Raw genomic sequence first — 20,289 nt, 5'->3', positions numbered from 1 at the left:
GGGGCGCCGGTAGCTGGCGGACCCGTCAGCGATCCTGTTCTGTCTCCCTGTAATGTTTGATCCTGTTCTGTCTCCTTGTAATGTTTGATCCTGTTCTGTCTCCCTGTGATGTTTGACCCTTTTCTGTCTCCCTGTAATGTTTGATCCCATTCTGTCTCCTTGTAATGTTTCATCCTGTTCTGTCTCCTTGTAATGTTTGATCCTGTTCTGTCTCCCTGTAATGTTTGATCCTGTTCTGTCTCCTTGTAATGTTTGATCCTGTTCTGTCTCCTTGTAATGTTTCATCCTGTTCTGTCTCCCTGTGATGTTTGACCCTTTTCTCTCTCCCTGTAATGTTTGATCCTGTTCTGTCTCCTTGTAATCTTTCATCCTGTTCTGTCTCCCTGTGATGTTTGACCCTTTTCTCTCTCCCTGTAATGTTTGATCCCATTCTGTCTCCTTGTAATGTTTCATCCTGTTCTGTCTCCTTGTAATGTTTCATCCTGTTCTGTGTCCCTGTAATGTTTTATCCGGTTCTGTCTCCTTGTAATGTTTCATCCTGTTCTGTCTCCCTGTGATGTTTGACCCTTTTCTCTCTCCCTGTAATGTTTGATCCTGTTCTGTCTCCCAGTAATGTTTGATCCTGTTCTGTCTCCCTGTAATGTTTGATCCTGTTCTGTCTCCTTGTAATGTTTCATCCTGTTCTGTCTCCCTGTAATGTTTGATCCTGTTCTGTCTCCTTTTAATGTTTAATCCTGTTCTGTCTCCCTGTAATGTTTGATCCTGTTCTGTCTCCCTGTAATGTTTGATCCTGTTCTGTCTCCCTGTAATGTTTAATCCTGTTCTGTCTCTCTGTAATGTTTGATCCTGTTCTGTCTCCCTCTAATGTTTGTTTATTCTTTAATGGGATTTTTCTGAAAATTTCAATTTAACTTCGGGGATTAATAAAGTATTTGTCATTCTGATTCTGAGTCTGATTATAATATAAAACTATTTGTTTTATTATTATTATATTGCAATATTCATATTGTTTTTTGGATGATATTGTATCGGAGATTTTCATCTTTGATTTGCGTAAATGAACAGCATTTTTTCTTTGTTTAGTTCGTCCAAAATTAATAAGAAAAAAAATGTTGTTTGCATCCGTTTTCCAAATAATGTCCATTGGGGCAACTTGTACTTGCTCTCAAGTCGACACTATTTACTTTATGACTTCCGCTCAACCTTTCACAGTAAAACACAATCTGCCCACACAACGTCCAATAGCTATAACATAATTTAATAGGAAAGAAAAAGGAAATCATTTCAAAAAGTTTAATTTAATAGATACAACAAAGAGGAAAAAACATCCATTATATTAAAGTTGTAATGTATATATTACCAAATATTGTTATATATCAGGTATTGTTCATTAAGAATCAGACTATTGATTATTAGAATATGATGCTACAAAACCTTTTCTTTTTTATGATGGTATTGCAATATTCATATTGGTTTAAGGATGATATTATATCAGAGATTTTCTTTTTTGATTTGCGTAAATGAGCAGCATTTTTTCTTTTTGTTCGTCCAAAATTAATAAGGACAAAAAAGTTGATTGCATCCGTTTTCCAACCTGTACTTGCCCTCAAGTCCACACTATTTACTTTATGACTTCCGCTTAACCTTTCGCAGTAAAACACAATCAAGCCACGCAAAGTCCAATAAAAACGCAAAATTAACCATGGAAAGTAATGATGAACTTTATGAACAAACATGTGAATTTTAAGTGGAATACCATTTTTTTTTAAATGCCCCACCATTCCTCCACATAGGTCTTTACAATTCTACTGAAAGCCAAACATTCGCATTTCCGGTTGCATCCCCGGTCGCTTGCTCCCCGGCTCGCTGCTGCTGGCGTGGTCGGCCGTCATATTCCAGAGAATTCCCAAATATTGTGGAGGCGACAGGCGGCTTTGTGCTGGAAGATGGTGGCGAAGCAGAGGATCCGCATGGCGAACGAGAAGCACAGCAAGAACATCACGCAGCGAGGAAACGTGGCCAAGACGCTGGTGAGTGACAGCAGGCGGCGGGAACTCAGGTGATGTCTGATGTTTGATGTCTGATGTTTAATGTTTAATGTTTAATGTTGGCGTCACAGCAGCAAGTGGCGATATTTGTCTGCTAAACATCGTCACCAATAATCGCAATGTCGTTTCGAACCATAAAGGAACAAATCGATCAAACGTATCGACTCCAGCAGTCGTGGGCTGATCGATACCAATCGATATTAGGTCGATCCTTGTGTGAGGAGATCGATAATTTCTGTGTATTGACGCAAATATATTCCAATGTTTTTGTCTCTTCTGTGAAGTCAAAATGTTTATTCCATTTTTTTTTTACGTTGTTAACATTTTATACTTTTTAACCTTTTCAAATTCAAAACCTTTTCGATTCTTTTTGTGCTCCGTTTTAGTCTGCACACAAGTTTTATTAGACGGGTTTACTTGTTACGGTTTTATGATTCATAAGCAGCTCCTAAAAAGTGTCATGTAGTCTTCTTTGACTATAAAATAAGAATATAAGAAGACTTTGTCTTGTTATATTCTTATTTTACTGTTATATTTGTATTCCCATTGTTGCTTTTTATTTTTTTACTCTTATTGTAATATTTCTCTATTTTGTTTCCATTTAAACCCCCATTATTTACTTTTTACTTTTAGTTAAATTGATCTCAACTCTGTACACTACTGCTGGAATTTTAATTTTCCTGAAGGAATCAATAAGTGAAGTGAATTATATTTACATAGCGCTTTTCTCTAGTGACTCAAAGCGCTTTACATAGTGAAACCCAATATCTAAGTTACATTTAAAGCAGTGTGGGTGACACTGGGAGCAGGTGGGTGAAGTGTCTTGCCCAAAGACACAACGGCAGTGACTAGGATGGTGGAAGCGGGAATCGAACCTGCAACCCTCAAGTTGCTGGCACGCCCACTCTACCAACCGAGCTATGCCAAAATACTATCTGTCTTCAAACATCTGCTTGGTGTTCACGGGCTCTGACGTCATCGCCATGCTGTCTTGGGATTCATTCTTTGTATCATTTGATTGATTGATTGATTGATTGATTGATTGATTGATTTGATTTGTTTGACCCACCTCCAAATCACTCTGACTACACACTTTTTCAAGTAATTACATAATGGTAGTACCACAAAAATACATATAATTACATATATTTATAAAATGTTTGTGTGTGTGTGTGTGTGTGTGTGTGTGTGTGTGTGTGTGTGTGTGTGTGTGTGTGTGTGTGTGTGTGTGTGTGTGTGTGTGTCTCCCATAGCGACCGCAAGAGGAAAAGTACCCAGTGGGTCCCTGGCTGCTTGCCCTCTTTGTATTTGTGGTGTGTGGCTCAGGTATGTGGATCTGATTCTTCTTCTTGTTATATTTGTTGTTAATGTTGTTATTATTAGTGTTATTGTTCTTATTGGTGTTATTGTTGTTATTGTTATTAATGTTGTCATTATTGATATATTATTATTATTGTTAATAATAATAATAATATTGTTGTTGTTATTACTATTGTTATTATTGTTGTTGTTACTGTTGTTATCATCATTACTGATGTTATTGTCATTGTTGTTGTTGTTGTTATTATTGCTGTTACTGGTCTTATGTTTTGTTGTTATTATTGTTATTACTGTTGTTGTTATTATTATTATTATCATTATTGTTATTAACTGTTTGTACATTTTGTTGTTATTGTTATCACTGTTATTATTGTTGTTATTTTTATGACTGTTGTTATTATTATTGCCGTTATTACTGTTTATACATTTTGTTATTACTGTTATTATTGTTATTGTTCTTACACATCCATTTTCTACCGCTTGTTATTATTATTGATATTATTATTGTTGTTATTGTTGCTATTGTTAATATTATTGTTATTATTATTGATATTATTATTGTTGTTGTTGCTATTGTTATTGATATTATTTTTTATTAATATTGTTGTTATTACCATTGTTATTATTATTGTTGTTGTTGTTAATGTTGTTATTGTTGTTGTTATCATCATTACTGTTATTATTATTATTATTATTGTTTTGTTATTATTATTATAACTCTTGTTATGTTTTTGTTATTGTTGTTATTATTGGTATTACTGTTGTTATTATTGGTGTTATTATTATTGTTGTTATCATTTTTACTACTGTTTATACATTTGTTGTTATTGTTATTAATGTTATTATTATTGTTATCATTATTGTTATTACTTTTATATTTTTTTGTTATTGTTTTTTGTGTTATTAATGTTGTTATTATTGTTGCTAGCCACACACAGCATTAGGTGGAGGAAAAGTATCCAAATTCTAAATTGATTCATTGTTTTAAAGAATAGATTTTTTTTGATGAACAAAAATTGTAAATACTCATATACATGCATATATATATATATATATATATATATATATATATATATATATATGTATATATATATATATGTCTTGATTGGATTATCCAGAGAATAGTGCTCGATACCGTGGTAGAGCGCAATATGTAGGTTTGGGAAAAAAAAAATCACAAGACTACTTCATCTCTACAGAACTGTTTCATGAGGGGTTCCCTCAATCATCAGGAGATTTTAATGGAAGCATTCACATACAATGGTTTATATATGTATGTATATATATGTATGTATGTATATATGTATGTATATATCTATATACTTGTATATGTGTGTGTATATATGTGTATATATATTTATATATATATATATGTAGGTTTGGGGAAAAAATCACAAGACTACTTCATCTCTACAGATCTGTTTCATGAGGGGTTCCCTCAATCATCAGGAGATTTTAATAGAAGCCTTCACATACAATGGTTTATATAGGGCACAGAGTGGGTGGGTACAAGCAGGCGTAGGGTGTGGTGATTGGCTCATGTGTTACCTAGGAGGTGTTTCCGTCTATGGCTCATCAGTAGGTCTTGCGTGATGGAAGGGTAAAACACAACACTCCAATACGTGCACCGCGACAGCAACCACCCACCCACCACCACCAAAAGAATACCTACCGGAATTAATAAAAGGCTATCGATGCTGTCATCCAGCAAAGCTGAATTCGACCAAGCAACCCCCCCGTACCAGAAAGCACTTGATGAAAGCGGATACAACTTCACCCTCACCTATGAACCCACTCCAGGAAACCAACCAAAAAAGAGCAGAAAACGAAACAACATCATCTGGTACAATCCGCCATTCAGCAAAGACGTCTCAACCAACATCGGCCGCAAGTTCCTCACTCTGATCGACAAACACTTCCCCAAAGGCAACACCCTAAGAAAAATATTCAACAAGAACAACATTAAATTGAGCTACAGCTGTATGAATAACATGCAACAAATCATTTCAAACCACAACAAAGCAATTGCAAAAGGACTGCCTACCCCCAGACTAAACGACTCTGAAACCAATAATGAATGTAACTGTCGCAAGAAACCTGATTGCCCTCTCAACGGAAGGTGCTTACAGACATCAGTCGTTTACCAAGCAAAGGTAATACGCAAGGACATTAACACATCCGACACGTACGTAGGATTAACCGAAGGAGCGTTCAAAACAAGATGGAATAATCACAACGCCTCCTTTAGAAACCAGACTTTGCAGAATTCTACAGAACTCAGCAAACACATTTGGAACCTCAAAGACAATAATGTTGAATATTCAATAACATGGCAAATTCTTGCATCCAGCACACCTTACAACAGTGGTAATAAAAGATGCAACCTATGCTTAAAAGAGAAACTGTTTATTATATATCATCCAGATTTATCATCCCTCAACAAGCGCAGTGAAATCATTTCAACATGCCGCCACAGACGGAAACACCTCCTAGGTAACACATGAGCCAATCACCACACCCTACGCCTGCTTGTACCCACCCACTCTGTGCCCTATATAAACCATTGTATGTGAATGCTTCTATTAAAATCTCCTGATGATTGAGGGAACCCCTCATGAAACAGATCTGTAGAGATGAAGTAGTCTTGTGATTTTTTTCCCAAACCTACATATATATATATATATATGTATATATATATGTGTGTGTGTATATATGTGTATATATATTTATGTATGTATGTATATATGTATGTATATATCTATATATATGTGTGTGTATATATGTGTATATATATTTATGTATGTATGTATATATGTATGTATATATATATATATATATATATATGTATATATATATACATATATAATCAATGTTTACATTAATCTCATGTGCTTGAATATTGCCATCATTTTTGTGATGAATCAGGAGTTAACTCGTTAGTTTTGACCTGATGGAGGCAGTATTTCACAAAGAGCAACACTAAGAAGAAGAAGAAGTGGTTCTTTTATTGAGGACTAAACCCCGGTTGTCCACTCAGCAATATTTCAGATCATCCAGAGTATCCGCATGGGAATGTGATCCACAAGCAAGACCTGGACCTCCTTCACGCCTTCACTGGTCCTCTCGTCCGGTGCTGACTGATTTTCTCCGCACAGTCTCAGAGGACGGCGGCGGCCGTCTTGTTCCTCACCTGGCGTCTACGTGTGTGTGAGCACAGGTGTGAGACTCTCCTCGTCCTCCGCTGCCTGGCCAGCGAGTCCTGCTGACTATGTGCCGGTCTTCTGCACGCACACCTTCTATTCTAGTAAAGATTCTGCATTTGGCAAGGACCTTGAGTTTTAATGACATTTTATTTGGAGCCTCACTCTATTTCTAGATTGTTCCTATCACTCACATCCCTTATGTACAACAAAAACATGTTTTTTTATGCATTCTAAATCGGAAAAAAATGTTAGCAAAAGTCAGCTAACAATGGAGTCAATGGTACGGCCATAAAGTCTTTATCCCAGTGAGAGCAGACAGTAATTGATTATTTTATTATGCATTCTAAATCATAAACTACAGCAAGTAAGAGGTGGCTAACAATGCAGATAATGGGAGTACTCCATTGCGGCCATAAAGCCTTTGGGAAAACATCCAAAAACCGCCGATATCTCGAGACCTGAATTTTATTTTATCATATTATATTATTATACGTGGTAATGCTGAGGAACTACTTTTAGCAGCACCGTGATCACAGAGAGCTAACTAGCTTATGCTGCTCTATTGACATACTGAGCTGCTGCATGGCCTCTGAGTTGGTGAAAGTTCATTCTAGATTATAAATCATGTCTCCCACCAGGATAGTAGAAGGTTGTGGACATAAACCGAGAAGTTGGTCGACTTTGATACCCAACTTACAGCTGGAGATGGGAAGAAAAACATGAAAAAACTCTTGTTTATGGTCATCTGGGGTTTTTTTCACCTGCATGAGGATGGCAATGAATTCTTCATCTAAACAGGAAGATATAAACATCCCATCAGTCTTTATTATCCCAGGGATAGCAGATATTGTACAGTAATTTATTGTTTTATTATGCATTCTAAATCATGAAATACAGCAAGTAAGAGGTGGCTAACAATGCAAATAACATCCAAAAACCACCTACATCTCGAGACCTGAATAATATTATATGCATGAACATATTATTATATGTGGTAAAGCTGAGGGACTACTTTTAGCAGGGCAGTGATCACAGAGAGCTAACTAGCTTCTGAGTTGGTGAAAGTTAATTCTAGATTATAAATCAAGTCTCTCACCTGGATAGCAGAAGGTTGTGGTCATAAACCCACAAGTTGGTCAACTTTGACATCCAATTTAGAGCAGGAGATGGCGAGGATTATAATAAATTTTTCATCCAAACAGGTAGATTACAAACATCCCATCAGCCTTTATCCCAATGAGAGCTGACATTGTACAGTATGTGATTGCTCTATTATGCTCCTAGTTTGTATATTTTGTTTAGCACTTAGCAATACTGCTTCATGATGCTTAGTGTTTCACAAAAGCTGCATCTGTTTGGCACACAGTTTCTAAAACGTGTAGCTCATCCTCCTTATATTCAGTCTCAAAAATATATGGTTCTGGATCATCATTTGTCCCAAAGTAATCTTTGTTGTCTCTCATGAAGTCTGCCATGATTAGTAGTGTTGTTGTTGAAAAGAAACGCCAATGTTGTGATGCGTCAGTGAAATTAATACAGTTTTATGCTTAAAATGAGCAAAATACGTAAATATTACATGTTATGAATGTAACGGATACTACATTATTATATCTAAAGGTAAAGTACCAATGATTGTCACACACACACACACACACACACTAGGTGTGGTGAAATTATCCTCTGCATTTGACCCATCACCCTTGATCCCCCCCTGTGAGGTGAGGGGAGCAGTGAGCAGCAGCGGTGGCGACGCCCGGGAATAATTTATGGTGATTTAACCCCCAATTCCAACCCTTTATGCCGAGTGCCAAGCAGGGAGGTAATGACTCCCATTTTATAGTCTTTGGTATGACTCGGCCGGGGTTTGAACTCACAACCTACCCATTTCAGGGCGGACACTCACAGCATGAATAAAAAATGGATGTTTTTAGAGGGACTTCCATTGACCCCATTGTTGGCTGACTTTTACTAGTGTTTATTTACGAGCTAGAATGCCTTACATGGGGATTGTGAATGATGACATCATTCCAAGCGCAGGTTTAGCAATGAAGTAAGGTTTCACAAAAGCTGCATCTGTTTGGCACACAATTTCTAAAACGTGTAGCTCATCCTCCTTATATTCAGTCTCAAAAATATATGGTTCTGGATCATTTGTCCCAAAGTAGTCTTTGTTGTCTCTTATGAAGTCTGCCATGATTAGTAGTGTTGTTGTTGTTGAAAAGAAACTCCAATGTTGTGATGCGTGAGTGAAATTAATAGTTTTATGCTTAAAATGAGCAAAATACGTAAATATTACATGTTATGAATGTAACGGATACTACATTATTATATTTAAAGTTAAAGTACCAATGATTGTCACACACACACACACACACACACACACACTAGGTGTGGGGAAATTGTCCTCTGCATTTGATCCATCACCCTTGATCACCCCCTGTGAGGTGAGGGGAGCAGTGAGCAGCAGCAGTGCCAGCGCCCGGGAATAATTTATGGTGATTTAACCCCCAATTCCAACCCTTTATGCCGGGTGCCAAGCAGGGAGGTAACGGGTCCCATTTTTATAGTCAATCAATCAATCAATCAATCAATGTTTATTTATATAGCCCCAAATCACAAATGTCTCAAAGGACTGCACAAATCATTACGACTACAACATCCTCGGAAGAACCCACAAAAGGGCAAGGAAAACTCACACCCAGTGGGCAGGGAGAATTCACATTCAGTGGGACGCCAGCGACAATGCTGACTATGAGAAACCTTGGAGAGGACCTCAGATGTGGGCAACCCCCCCCCTCTAGGGGACCGAAAGCAATGGATGTCGAGCGGGTCTAACATGATACTGTGAAAGTTCAATCCATAGTGGCTCCAAGACAGCAGTGAGAGTCCCGTCCACAGGAAACCATCTCAAGCGGATCAGCAGCGTAGAGATGTTCCCAACCGATACAGGCGAGCGGTCCATCCTGGGTCCCGACGAGCGGTCCATCCTGGGTCTCGACTCTGGACAGTCAGTACTTCATCCATGGTCATCGGACCGGACCCCCTCCACAAGGGAGGGGGGGACATAGGAGAAAGAAAAGAAGCGGCAGATCAACTGGTCTAAAAAGGAGGTCTATTTAAAGGCTAGAGTATACAGATGAGTTTTAAGATGAGACTTAAATGCTTCTACTGAGGTAGCATCTCGAACTGTTACCGGGAGGGCATTCCAGAGTACTGTCTTTGGTATGAACTCACAACCTACCAATTTCAGGGCAGACACTCTACTTACAGCATGAATAAAAAATGGATGTTTTTAGAGCGACTTCCATTGACCCCATTGTTGGCTGACTTTTACTAGTGTTTATTTACGAGCTAGAATGCCTTACACGAGGATTGTGAATGATGACATCATTCCAAACGCAAGTTACCAATGAAGTTGAGAAGGTTTCTCCGAGGTCGTTAACGTACATTTACAGTCTTGTGCCACAGGGGTCTTCTCACTGTTGCTAGGCTTTGAGAAAACACCAAAAAAAACATGCCGTTAATCTTTCTTTAGCCTTTTAATGAAAGTTGTGAAGCGCAACTGTGGTACTTTTTTGTTACAGCTTCTCATCCAGTCTTGCAGAAACATGCAGGGAACATGAGCATACCACTGATACGCACTGTGGAAACCAAAACTCCAGAAGTTTCTTCTAATGTTGATATTCATACATTGTTCATCCGGACAAAAATTCACTGTCAAAAGAAAAAGAAAAGGAAATGATACAAAAAAAGTGCAGTAGAAAGAAAAAGATGGTAATGTAGTGGAAGTAACCTAAACTCCTCCAGCATTAAAAATAAAAGTCAGGGCAAGACCGCTAACTCCCCCGCACTATTTTACTTACACTATACAGAAATGTACATCATCTGTTGCCCGACATGCCAAACGTTTTCGCTGCAGCAATGATGAAGAAAGTGAAACTGAAAGGAAGAACCCATGGCCCATACAAATCTTCTGTTCCCCATTCCAGATGGGGACTTGGTCATATTTGCTCACATTCTCTTTCAAGCTTGTAACAATCGCCTGAAGGCGCCTATTTACACAACAAAATTGGACAAAACAAAGGAAAAAGAAAGTGAAAGTCGCCTAAAACCCCGACACAGGCACAGTGATCTCTTAAGCGCATGTGGTCACCACCGATACACGCTTTTATCTGGATAAGACATTCTAGCTGATATGTCCAACTTGTTGTTTTTTTTTGGCAAAAGTTCCATCTCCTCAGATTGTCGCCTTGTGCAGCATGTCTTCCTTCTGAGGGTCAGTATGTGCAAATAGTTGGATGAAGCATCGACTCCTTGGACTGAGGCATAGTCAAGCCGCTACGCCGAGGGGCCGGAGGTGTGCGAGCCGGGCTGGGCCAGGGCGCTGGCGGGGGCTGTAGGGGCGGCTGACGGGGGGGTGGCGGCGGCGGCTGTGGTGGTCTGGACCTGGGCCTGGAACTGCGCCATCTGTTCCGGGCTGGCCAGCGTCTTGAGCAGAGTGTTTTCCTGCTCCAGCTGGGAGTTGCGGTCGATGAGCTCCTTGATCTGCTCCTTCAGGACCTCCACCTCCTCGCGCACGGCGTACATCAGGTGACTCTTCACCAGGTCCTGGGGGACACGGAGGGAGGGTGGTGATGTCACCGGGTCAACATGACAGACGCTCACATTCCTTTTCATTACATTTCTACTACACTATTTATTGGTCAATTGTAAGGAATATGTACTGTTGTACTGTGCAATCTACTAATACAAGTTTTAATCAATCAACACATCCACCAATGTTTTTTTAGGGCTAATACAGATTACAGCATATTCCGCACTATAAACTGCTAGCTTTTTTGCTACACTTTGAGCCCTGCGGCTGATAAAACGGTGCGGCTAATTTTTGTTGTTTTCTTTGCTGAAAGCCATAATACAAATAGTTAAAATACACAAAAATGAAAAGGTGTTTTGTTTGTGCTTTGGTGCCAACTTTTGGACGAGATTGCTCACTTCAGGTGCTTTCATTTAGTGCTTTGAACCGGGGGTAGAAGTGCCTTTCTATCTTCTAGCCATCTATGGTAATAATAATAAAAATAATAACCATAATAAATTGCATTTGTAACACACTTTCCATTTGTTAAAATCTCAAAGTACTACAAAGTATAAAAAAATAGATGGTTAGAATATAAAATAGAAAATTTAAATAGAAATGAAAACATGAAAAACACTAGCTAAAACAGAAACATATATAAAAATAGAAATAAAAGCACTGGATAAAACAGATAGGCCAGCAGTCTATTTAAAAACAAGAAGGCAGAGAAATTAGATAAGAGCTGTGTAAAGAAAGTGTTACTACTCCTATGGAGTCTTCATTCATTCCTAGCAACGTTTTTAAGTTTTACAATACAACTAAAACAATTAATACTAAAGCGTCGCATGTTTGATGTCTGTAGGAGTGTTTTTGTGCCTATTTGCACGTGCTGTCAGAATAATAAGCTAGCGTTGTTGGCATTAGCTAATATGCCAACACGTTTACAAGTGTCTGTGTTAGTGTTATTAATTTAGAATGGCATTATTTTGGTTGTGTTTCAGTTTCACAAATTCCTCAGTAAATTCATTAAAACGTCACCGTGGAGTTATTGAGTCGGTTTAGCTGATTGGAGAGCTAGCTTCCGCAGCTGGTGGGTCCATGAACACGACTTCTGTTTTGTTTGATCCCCCGTTTTACTGCCATGTTACAATTATGGTATGTAATTAAACATTTACAAAATATTTCCGTGTAAATAACTCATTCCACAATATATATATATATATATATATATATATATATATATGCGGCTTTTAGTCCGGTGCAGCTGATCCATGGATTAATATTTTTTTCTTTTAAAATTTAGCGGTTGCGGCTTATATCCCGGTGGGCTCTACAGCCTGAAAAATATATTTGCTTTTAATTACGTACGCAACACGCCCCCTAAAGTTGTAAAACTGAGATGAAACACTGAAAGTGTAACATGACACTATTAAACCAGGTTCATTACATTACTAAATACGCATATTAATGATAAATGGGTTGTACTTGTATAGCGCTTTTCTACCTTCAAGGTACTCAAAGCGCTTTGACACTACTTCCACATTTACCCATTCACACACACATTCACACACTGATGGAGGGAGCTGCCATGCAAGGCCAACCAGCACCCATCAGGAGCAAGTGTGAAGTGTCTTGCTCAGGACACAACGGACGTGACGAGGTTGGTTCCAGGTGGGATCTGAACCAGTGACCCCCGGGTTGCGCACGACCACTCTACCACTGCGCCACGCCGTCCATAAACTAACAAATTACCTTTGGACACTTCAAATCCTAGTCAGAAGTAAAAAAAAAATTGAGCTTATTCTTTAAAAATATAACTCCTAGCAGTGAATAAAATAACACAGGTTACATTATGCAGGGTAAACTACAGATAAAACCAGAAAAAAATGATCGGAAGTAAGGCTGGGTGACAAAAGGACATCGATATAGACTTGTAATTGATAAATTCAAAGGTGTTCAATAATTGTTTATCCCAGGTCAGAAGAAAGCGGAAGTTGCAAAGCAAGGTTGGTTGCATGAACAAAAGCACTGAGTTTCTGGTAACAAACACAGAAAGCCATCACTGATAAGTGGGAGTTGACAGCAAGTCTTATTTCATGCCTGTCTTAATGCCACTTTGAATAAATTAATCCCCATATCCTACTGCAGATAGTTATGTTATATCGTCAAAAGTTTACAATTGTCTTTATAAACAAAATTGTAATCATCTGACTTAGATAATGTTAAATAGTTGAAAACTTTACATAAAAAGTTACACTAGTTAATTACTATTGGCTCACCAGACTGCTTATTGTGAGGATTTGTTTCTATTTTCATCTATTTTATACAGCAGAAGTTGCTTTGTTGGTCGCCAAAGAAATTTGACACTTAGATGCTGGCTGTCTTTAATGTCCGACTTGTGATTAGCTCATAAATAGCACCTGTGATTTCACCACATTGATGGCTGTTGGAGCAAAGTGTTGGAGGTCTTTTTTCACTTTCTGCAGAACGCTTGTCTGGGTTTACAAATGTTGGGCTATAACCAGCCTTCACTAATGATGACGATGAAAAAAATTATTCTGATATAGATCATTTCTACACACCCCGTTTTCCATGAGTTGGGAAATTGTGTTAGATGTAAATATAAACAGAATACAATGATTTGCAAATCCTTTTCAACCCATATTCAGTTGAATGCACTACAAAGACTAGATATTTGATGTTCAAACTCATAAGCTTTATTTTTTTTTTTGCAAATAATAATTAACTTAGAATTTCATAGTTTCAACACGTGCCAAAGTAGTTGGGAAAGGGCATGTTCACCACTGTGTTACATCACCTTTTCTTTTAACAACACTCAATAAACATTTGGAAACTGAAGAAACTAATTGTTGAAGCTTTGAAAGTGGAATTTTTTTCCCATTCTTGTTTTATGTCGAGCTACAGTCGTTCAACAGTCCGGGGTCTCCGCTGTCGTATTTTACGCTTCATAATGCACCACACATTTTCGATGGGAGACAGATCTGGACTACAGGCGGGTTTTCTGAAGTGTTCCTGAGTCCATGTGGTGATATCCTTTAGAGATTGATGTCGGTTTTTGATACAGTGCCGTCTGAGGAATCGAAAGTCACGGTCATTACGGCTTACGTGGAGTGATTTCTCCAGATTCTCTGAACCTTTTGATGATATTATGGACCGTAGATGTTGAAATCCCTAAATGTCTTGCAATTGCACTTTGAGAAAGGTTGTTCTTAAACTGTTTGACTATTTGCTCACGCAGTTGTGGACAAAGGGGTGTACCTCGCCCCATCCTTTCTTGTGAAAGACTGAGCATTTTTTGCAAATCTGTTTTTATACCCAATCGTGGAACCCACCTGTTCCCAATTAGCCTGCACACCTGTGGGATGTTCCAAATAAGTGTTTGATGAGCATTCCTCAACTTTATCCGTATTTATTTAGCACCTTTCCCAACTTCTTTGTCACGTGTTGCTGGCATCAAACTCTAAAGTTAATGATTATTCGCAAAAAAAAAAAAAAAAGTTTATCTGTTTGAACATCAAATATCTTATGGTTCAATCCCCACCTCGTCACGTTCGTTGTCTCCTGAGCAAGACACTTCACCCTTGCTCCTGATGGGTGCTGGTTAGCGCCTTGCATGGCAGCTCCCTCCATCAGTTTGTGAATGTGTGTGTGAATGGGCGAATGCGGTAGTGTCAAAGCGCTTTGAGTACCTTGAAGGTAGAAAAGCGCTGTACAAGTACGACCCATTTACAATTTATTCAACTGAATATGGGTTGAAAAGGATTTGCAAATCATTGTATTCTGTTTATATTTACATCGAACAAAATTTCCCAACTCATATGAAAACAGGGTTCGTATTAAAAACAAACGAATTACGATACATTGCTTTTGTTTTTTTGTTCTTTTTTCTGGTTTTTATCCCTTGTACATGTTGCATGTTTCTTTTGTTTATTCTTTTCTCATGGTAGTTTTGTTTCAATTCCTTAATTACTGTTTGAAAACTATAGAGAAAAATAATTTCTATGTACATATTTCAAACATTGTATACAGACTTGTTTACTTGTATGTTTTGATATCTTTAATGGTGTGTCATATTGTTGTTGAAATAAAGTTAGGGGGGAGAAAAAAAAAAAGAGCATGGCAGTACCGATTATTTTTAAAAACGGACCGTAGTCAGACCAATGTGGACCACCTTTTTCACACTCAACCGGGCACATCAAAAGCTTAACCTTATTATTTTGTCTCCAACCTATCTCAAAGAATATTCGTTTTGTTGTCTTCCTTGCTATAAAAACACCACATCTCTTTTCTTTTCAAGCCTCGTCCGTTCCTTATTTGGGTATATGGAAACAACAGGTAGGAACTAAAGTGCAAGACTGTATAAATACATATAATTCAAAATGATAAATTATACTACTTTGAAATTTTTGTCCAATGTTTAAATAATTATTGCCAAACAAATTCATTTCCATACCTAAATAAGAATAACAGACCAAATTAATGTTCCACGGCCATAACTTCCTGGCAAAATAGTTCTCAGGTTTCTCTGTTTACATTTTAAACCCTTTGCACTATTTTGTGCAACTTCAAGTACTTTTACATACTCCTTTATCTTGCACCTTCATTTTGAGAAGTGTTCAATGTGATGGTAGGACATTGTTTACATTGAGTGTTCCCCATGTTTGTGTTGATATTTCCTCTCATTATTATTACCGTATTTTTCGGACTATAAGTCACAGTTTTTTTCATAGTTTGGCCGGGGGTGCGACTTATACTCAGGAGCAACTTATGTGTGAAATTATTAACACATTACCATAAAATATCAAATAATAATATTTAGCTCATTCACGTAAGAGACTAGACTAAGATTTCACAGGATTTACTAATTAGGAGTGAGAGATAGTTTGGTAAAGGTATAGCATGTTCTATATGTTATAGTTATTTGAATGACTTACCATAATATGTTAGGTTAACATACCAGGTACCTTCTCGGTTGGTTATTTATGCCTCATATAACGTACACTTATTCAGCCTGTTGTTCACTATTCTTTATTTATTTTAAATTGCCTTTCAAATGTCTATTCTTGGTGTTGGGTTTTATCAAATACATTTCCCCCAAAAATGCGACTTATACTCAGTGCGACTTATATGTTTTTTTCCTTCTTTATTATGCATTTTCGGCAGGTGCAACTTATACTCCGGAGCGACTTATACTCCGAAAAATGCGGTATAAGGAATAAATAAGAAGGATGAATAAAAATGTTTCCATTTAAAATTACTTTCCTTCTGGTCCTTAGTTTCCATATGTCATAAAAAATATCAATATTATCAATATCATAAACATTTATACTACGATGATTTTCAGTCATATCGACGAGCCCCAATAGAAGACATTTAGCTTCCGGCACATTGAACATTGTGTTTAAGTTTTCAACACAGTTTACCAATGCAATAAACTGGCTTGGCATCTGTACAACAAAACTAGAAAGAGCTATTAATTGGCTTGCATGTAACAAAAAAGAAGCGCTGGACAATTAATCAGATTTTATTTTTCGATCATGGCTTTCCACGATCTTAAAATGATAATGTAAAAAAAATAAGATGGGCCCCACAACGTGCATACACAGTTCTGAGCTTGTAATAGGAAAACTATTAGTGAGCGTATAAGTGGGATGTTACCGTGGTTTCTATTTTTTTTACAACACTGGTACGCCTATTTAATAATCACTAAACAACAAAAGTAAGGCCATATGTTTTCTCCCTTAATGTAATCAAATCACAAAATTGGCCAATAAAACGGAATGCGGAAACTGACATAAATGCGAATGAAATGCTGTCATTGTGAGAAGGAACTTTTGAGAAAATAATGTCCTGCACTACTCATTCATCCCCAAAACACGTCCTAAACTCAATGTGAATATTACCACTTAAAACAGCGACTAAACTAGGAAGCTAAAGCTAAGAAGAAAAAGCCACACATCCACAACACATCTCATCTGCTTGTGTTGTTGTGAACGACATCATTGATGTAAGATCAACGTACAAAAGGACAGCAGTCACAACTTATGAGCATCTCACTCTGTTTTTCGCCTCCAAACTCATTAAGGTCTGACCAGCACCAAACTTCCCCCTTTCACAATAAAAGCAATGTGCGCAACATTTGGTCTGACTGCGCCAACAACAAAGGTTTCAAAAAAGTACCATATACAAATAAGTAAAGCACAATGATAAATTTACAAAAAAATGACTTAAAGTATTGGTCAAAATTGCCAGGAGATGTATTGCCCCTATTAATGTGAGGGTTTTTGTATTTCTTTTTATTTACAAAATAAAAGGTAAAACATTTTTTTTTTAATGAAATAAAAATGATTTTTATTGTTTTATTATATTGTTATTTTAATTTATTGTTGTTGCCATTATTTTACTTTTTATAATTGTTAAAAATGTATATCCGTTCTTTCAAAGTATATTCACCATTGAATTTTGGTGGAACAATAAATATTCACTTTTTCAAATTAATAATCATGTCAATAGTGACTACAATATTATTTTTTTGCCATAAGTGTCCAGGCCGACCATAAATTTGTAAATTTTTACCGGTTTTAATTTCATTTATGAAACAAAAAGCACACACTCTGGTGGTATAATATAAAAGGTAAAACATGGAATTTTAAAATATAATAAATTCGAATGTTGTTGTTTTCTTATTTCGTTATTTTAATTTCTTGTTGTTACCATTATTTTACTTTATAATTTTCAAAAATGTATATCCGTTGTTCTTTCAAAGTATATTCACCATTGAGTTTTGGTGGAATAATAAAAACTAAATTTTTCAAATTAAAAATTGTACGAAAGCCTATTGTGTGCCGTTAACCAGCTCTGTAATGTTCCTGTGCCTTTAAGTTGGTTGGTCAATCTGTGACGTCATTTCCTCTTTTATGCAGGTTTCTGTCAGAATAGCCCGTTTCGATCAAGGGTGGCAGCCAGCCTTGTGCGTGTTGACGACTTAATACCACACAAACACATACATTCACATTTACCTTTCAGCAATAAAGATGATTAAAGGATTCGCTGGCCGGAATTTGTCCATCATGTCCCAACTCTAAAAGAACTACTATCCCTTCCTTACAATAATCATGTTAATAGTGACTACAATGTTATTTTTACCATAATTGTCCAGGCCGACCATAACTAAGTACATTTTTACCGATTTTGAAATTCCATAATTTTTCCATTTCTGACAGTAAAATGGAACTTATATTACTGGAATCGTCTATAGAAGACATGTCGGCTAATGCTGGTGTCATGAAAACCGATTGGTTTTCACTCTGTTACACACATACCTACTTGTATGTTACAGCAAACATAGACATCTTATAAGTCGACGCAACATTGGCTGCAGTGACGCGAGAAATTTGGCCGCCATTTTGAAGTGGTGACGAGGAGCCGGCAAGCAGCCTAAACTGACAGTTGACAGGTAGAAAACAAAGATGCCGGGTTGGTGTTCAGCGTTTCCTGCTCAAATGAGCGGACTGTTGAAAATAGAAATCGGGGGATTACTTTTCAAAGGTAAGATTTAACATTAACGTACTATTGGTTGTATTTTGTGAAAAGAATATGACCAGAGTTGAGAAGGAGCAAAGATGTTCAGTAGTACTGAAATCGTAGGCACGAGCAAACAAAAGTATGACCATAATAGAATTGCTTGTCAATGAAATTAATTAAATAAAAAAGTGTCATAGTTGAAATAAATGATGAAAATAAAGATTGCAAGACAGAATTTGGTTTTATTCTGAATCTAGTGAAATAAATTGGTGGATTTAGCTGATATAAAGATTTTCCGTTTTTTTCCCCCTTCTCTGGGATAATATACCCAGTTTTGATCTCGGACATCTGGTCACTTAAAAAGAAGATTATTCTATTACTGTTAAGCATACTATGAATGATAAACACGAGAAAACGTGTTCTTAATTATAGCTACAGGTATGGCAAAAAAAGTGAGAAAATCAGTGGAATTCAGTGAGGTAAAAGGAATTAAATGCGCTGACAGTTCATTGCTCCTCCCAAATGAATTGCACTGAGAGGAGCGGATCACCACTCCAAGATGGTGGCCCCGCGTCTCGTCAGTTCCGGTAGGCTGTAGTGCTTGATGCTGCGTCTACTTAAACAGTGGTTCTCGACCTTTTTTCAGTGATGTACCCCCTGTGAGCATTTTCTAATTCAAGTACCCCCTAATCCGAGCAAAGCCTTTTTGCTTGAAAAAAAAAAAGAGATAAAGAAGTAAAATACTGAACGTGCTCATTCTCTCTGCAAGGTCCGAGAGTGGTGGGTGGGAGGTGTTGTCCATAATGGCTAGGAGTTTTGTGAGACGAGAGGTCTAGCAAAACTCCTAGCCATTATGCACAACACCTCCCACGCACTACACTCGGACCTTGCGGAGAGAATGAACATGTTCAGTAGAAGGCTCAGACTCCCAAAATGTAACATGGAACGACACAGGAGGTCCTTCATACAGACAGCAATCAGACTGTATAATGCATATGTGCCTTCTTGACTGCACTTAAATGTAGAATATATGTATATTATTCATATATTATATATGTAATATATGTTATATATTATTATTGTTTATTGTGAGCGAACTGTGGTGCTGAATTTCCCCCAGGGATCAATAAAGTACTTTCTATTCTATTCTAAAATACAGCATTATGTTTGCAGTTTCTGATTTATTAAAGTTTATAACAGTGCAAAAATATTGCTCATTTGTAGTGATCTTTGTTGAACTATTTGGAAAAAAAGATATACAAATAACTACAGACTTGTTGAAAAATAAACAAGTGATTCAGTTACAAATAAAGATTTCTACACATAGAAGTAATCATCAACTTAAAGTGCCCTCTTTGGGGATTGTAATAGAGATCCATCTGGATTCAGGAACTTAATTCTAAAAATGTCTTCACAAAAAAAGAAATCTTTAACATCAATATACATGGAACATGTCCACAAAAAAATCTAGCTGTCAACACTGAATATTGCATTGTTCCATTTATTTTCACACTTTATGAACTTATATTCATATTTTGTTGAAGTATTATTCAATAAATATATCTATTAAGGATTTTTGAATTGTTGCTATATTTAGAAT

The 20,289-nt window shown here is 37.1% G+C and overlaps 2 protein-coding genes across 5 annotated transcripts in view; one reads left to right on the top strand and one right to left on the bottom strand.

Annotated features, from left to right (window-relative positions):
• The first annotated feature begins 1,847 nt into the window (after positions 1 to 1,847).
• serp2 (stress-associated endoplasmic reticulum protein family member 2) lies at positions 1,848 to 6,697 on the top strand. Of its 2 annotated transcripts, none has more exons than XM_061918306.1 (3): positions 1,848 to 2,030; positions 3,302 to 3,374; positions 6,406 to 6,697. In XM_061918306.1, exons 1-3 carry the CDS (start codon positions 1,947 to 1,949, stop codon positions 6,444 to 6,446), a joined length of 198 nt encoding a protein of 65 aa, XP_061774290.1. In that variant the 5' UTR covers positions 1,848 to 1,946; the 3' UTR covers positions 6,447 to 6,697. The 2 variants fall into 2 exon arrangements, with proteins under 2 accessions (XP_061774290.1, XP_061774289.1); XM_061918305.1 differs by having other exon boundaries at positions 1,848 to 2,059.
• Positions 6,698 to 10,097: 3,400 nt separating this feature from the next.
• Positions 10,098 to 20,289, bottom strand: part of LOC133564161 (TSC22 domain family protein 1-like) — a 61,615-nt gene continuing 51,423 nt past the window's right edge. For all 3 annotated transcript variants that reach the window (XM_061918302.1, XM_061918304.1, XM_061918303.1), the window contains exon 3: positions 10,098 to 11,179. In XM_061918302.1, coding sequence (XP_061774286.1) covers positions 10,910 to 11,179 — 270 coding nt within the window. In that variant the 3' untranslated portion in view covers positions 10,098 to 10,909. The remainder of the gene's footprint in view (positions 11,180 to 20,289) is intronic.

The sequence above is a fragment of the Nerophis ophidion genome, linkage group LG13, assembly GCF_033978795.1.
Source record: "Nerophis ophidion isolate RoL-2023_Sa linkage group LG13, RoL_Noph_v1.0, whole genome shotgun sequence".
Classification (NCBI taxonomy): Eukaryota; Metazoa; Chordata; class Actinopteri; order Syngnathiformes; family Syngnathidae; genus Nerophis; species Nerophis ophidion.
Note: the sequence above shows the minus strand (reverse complement) of the source record. Positions and strands in the feature narration are given on the sequence as shown.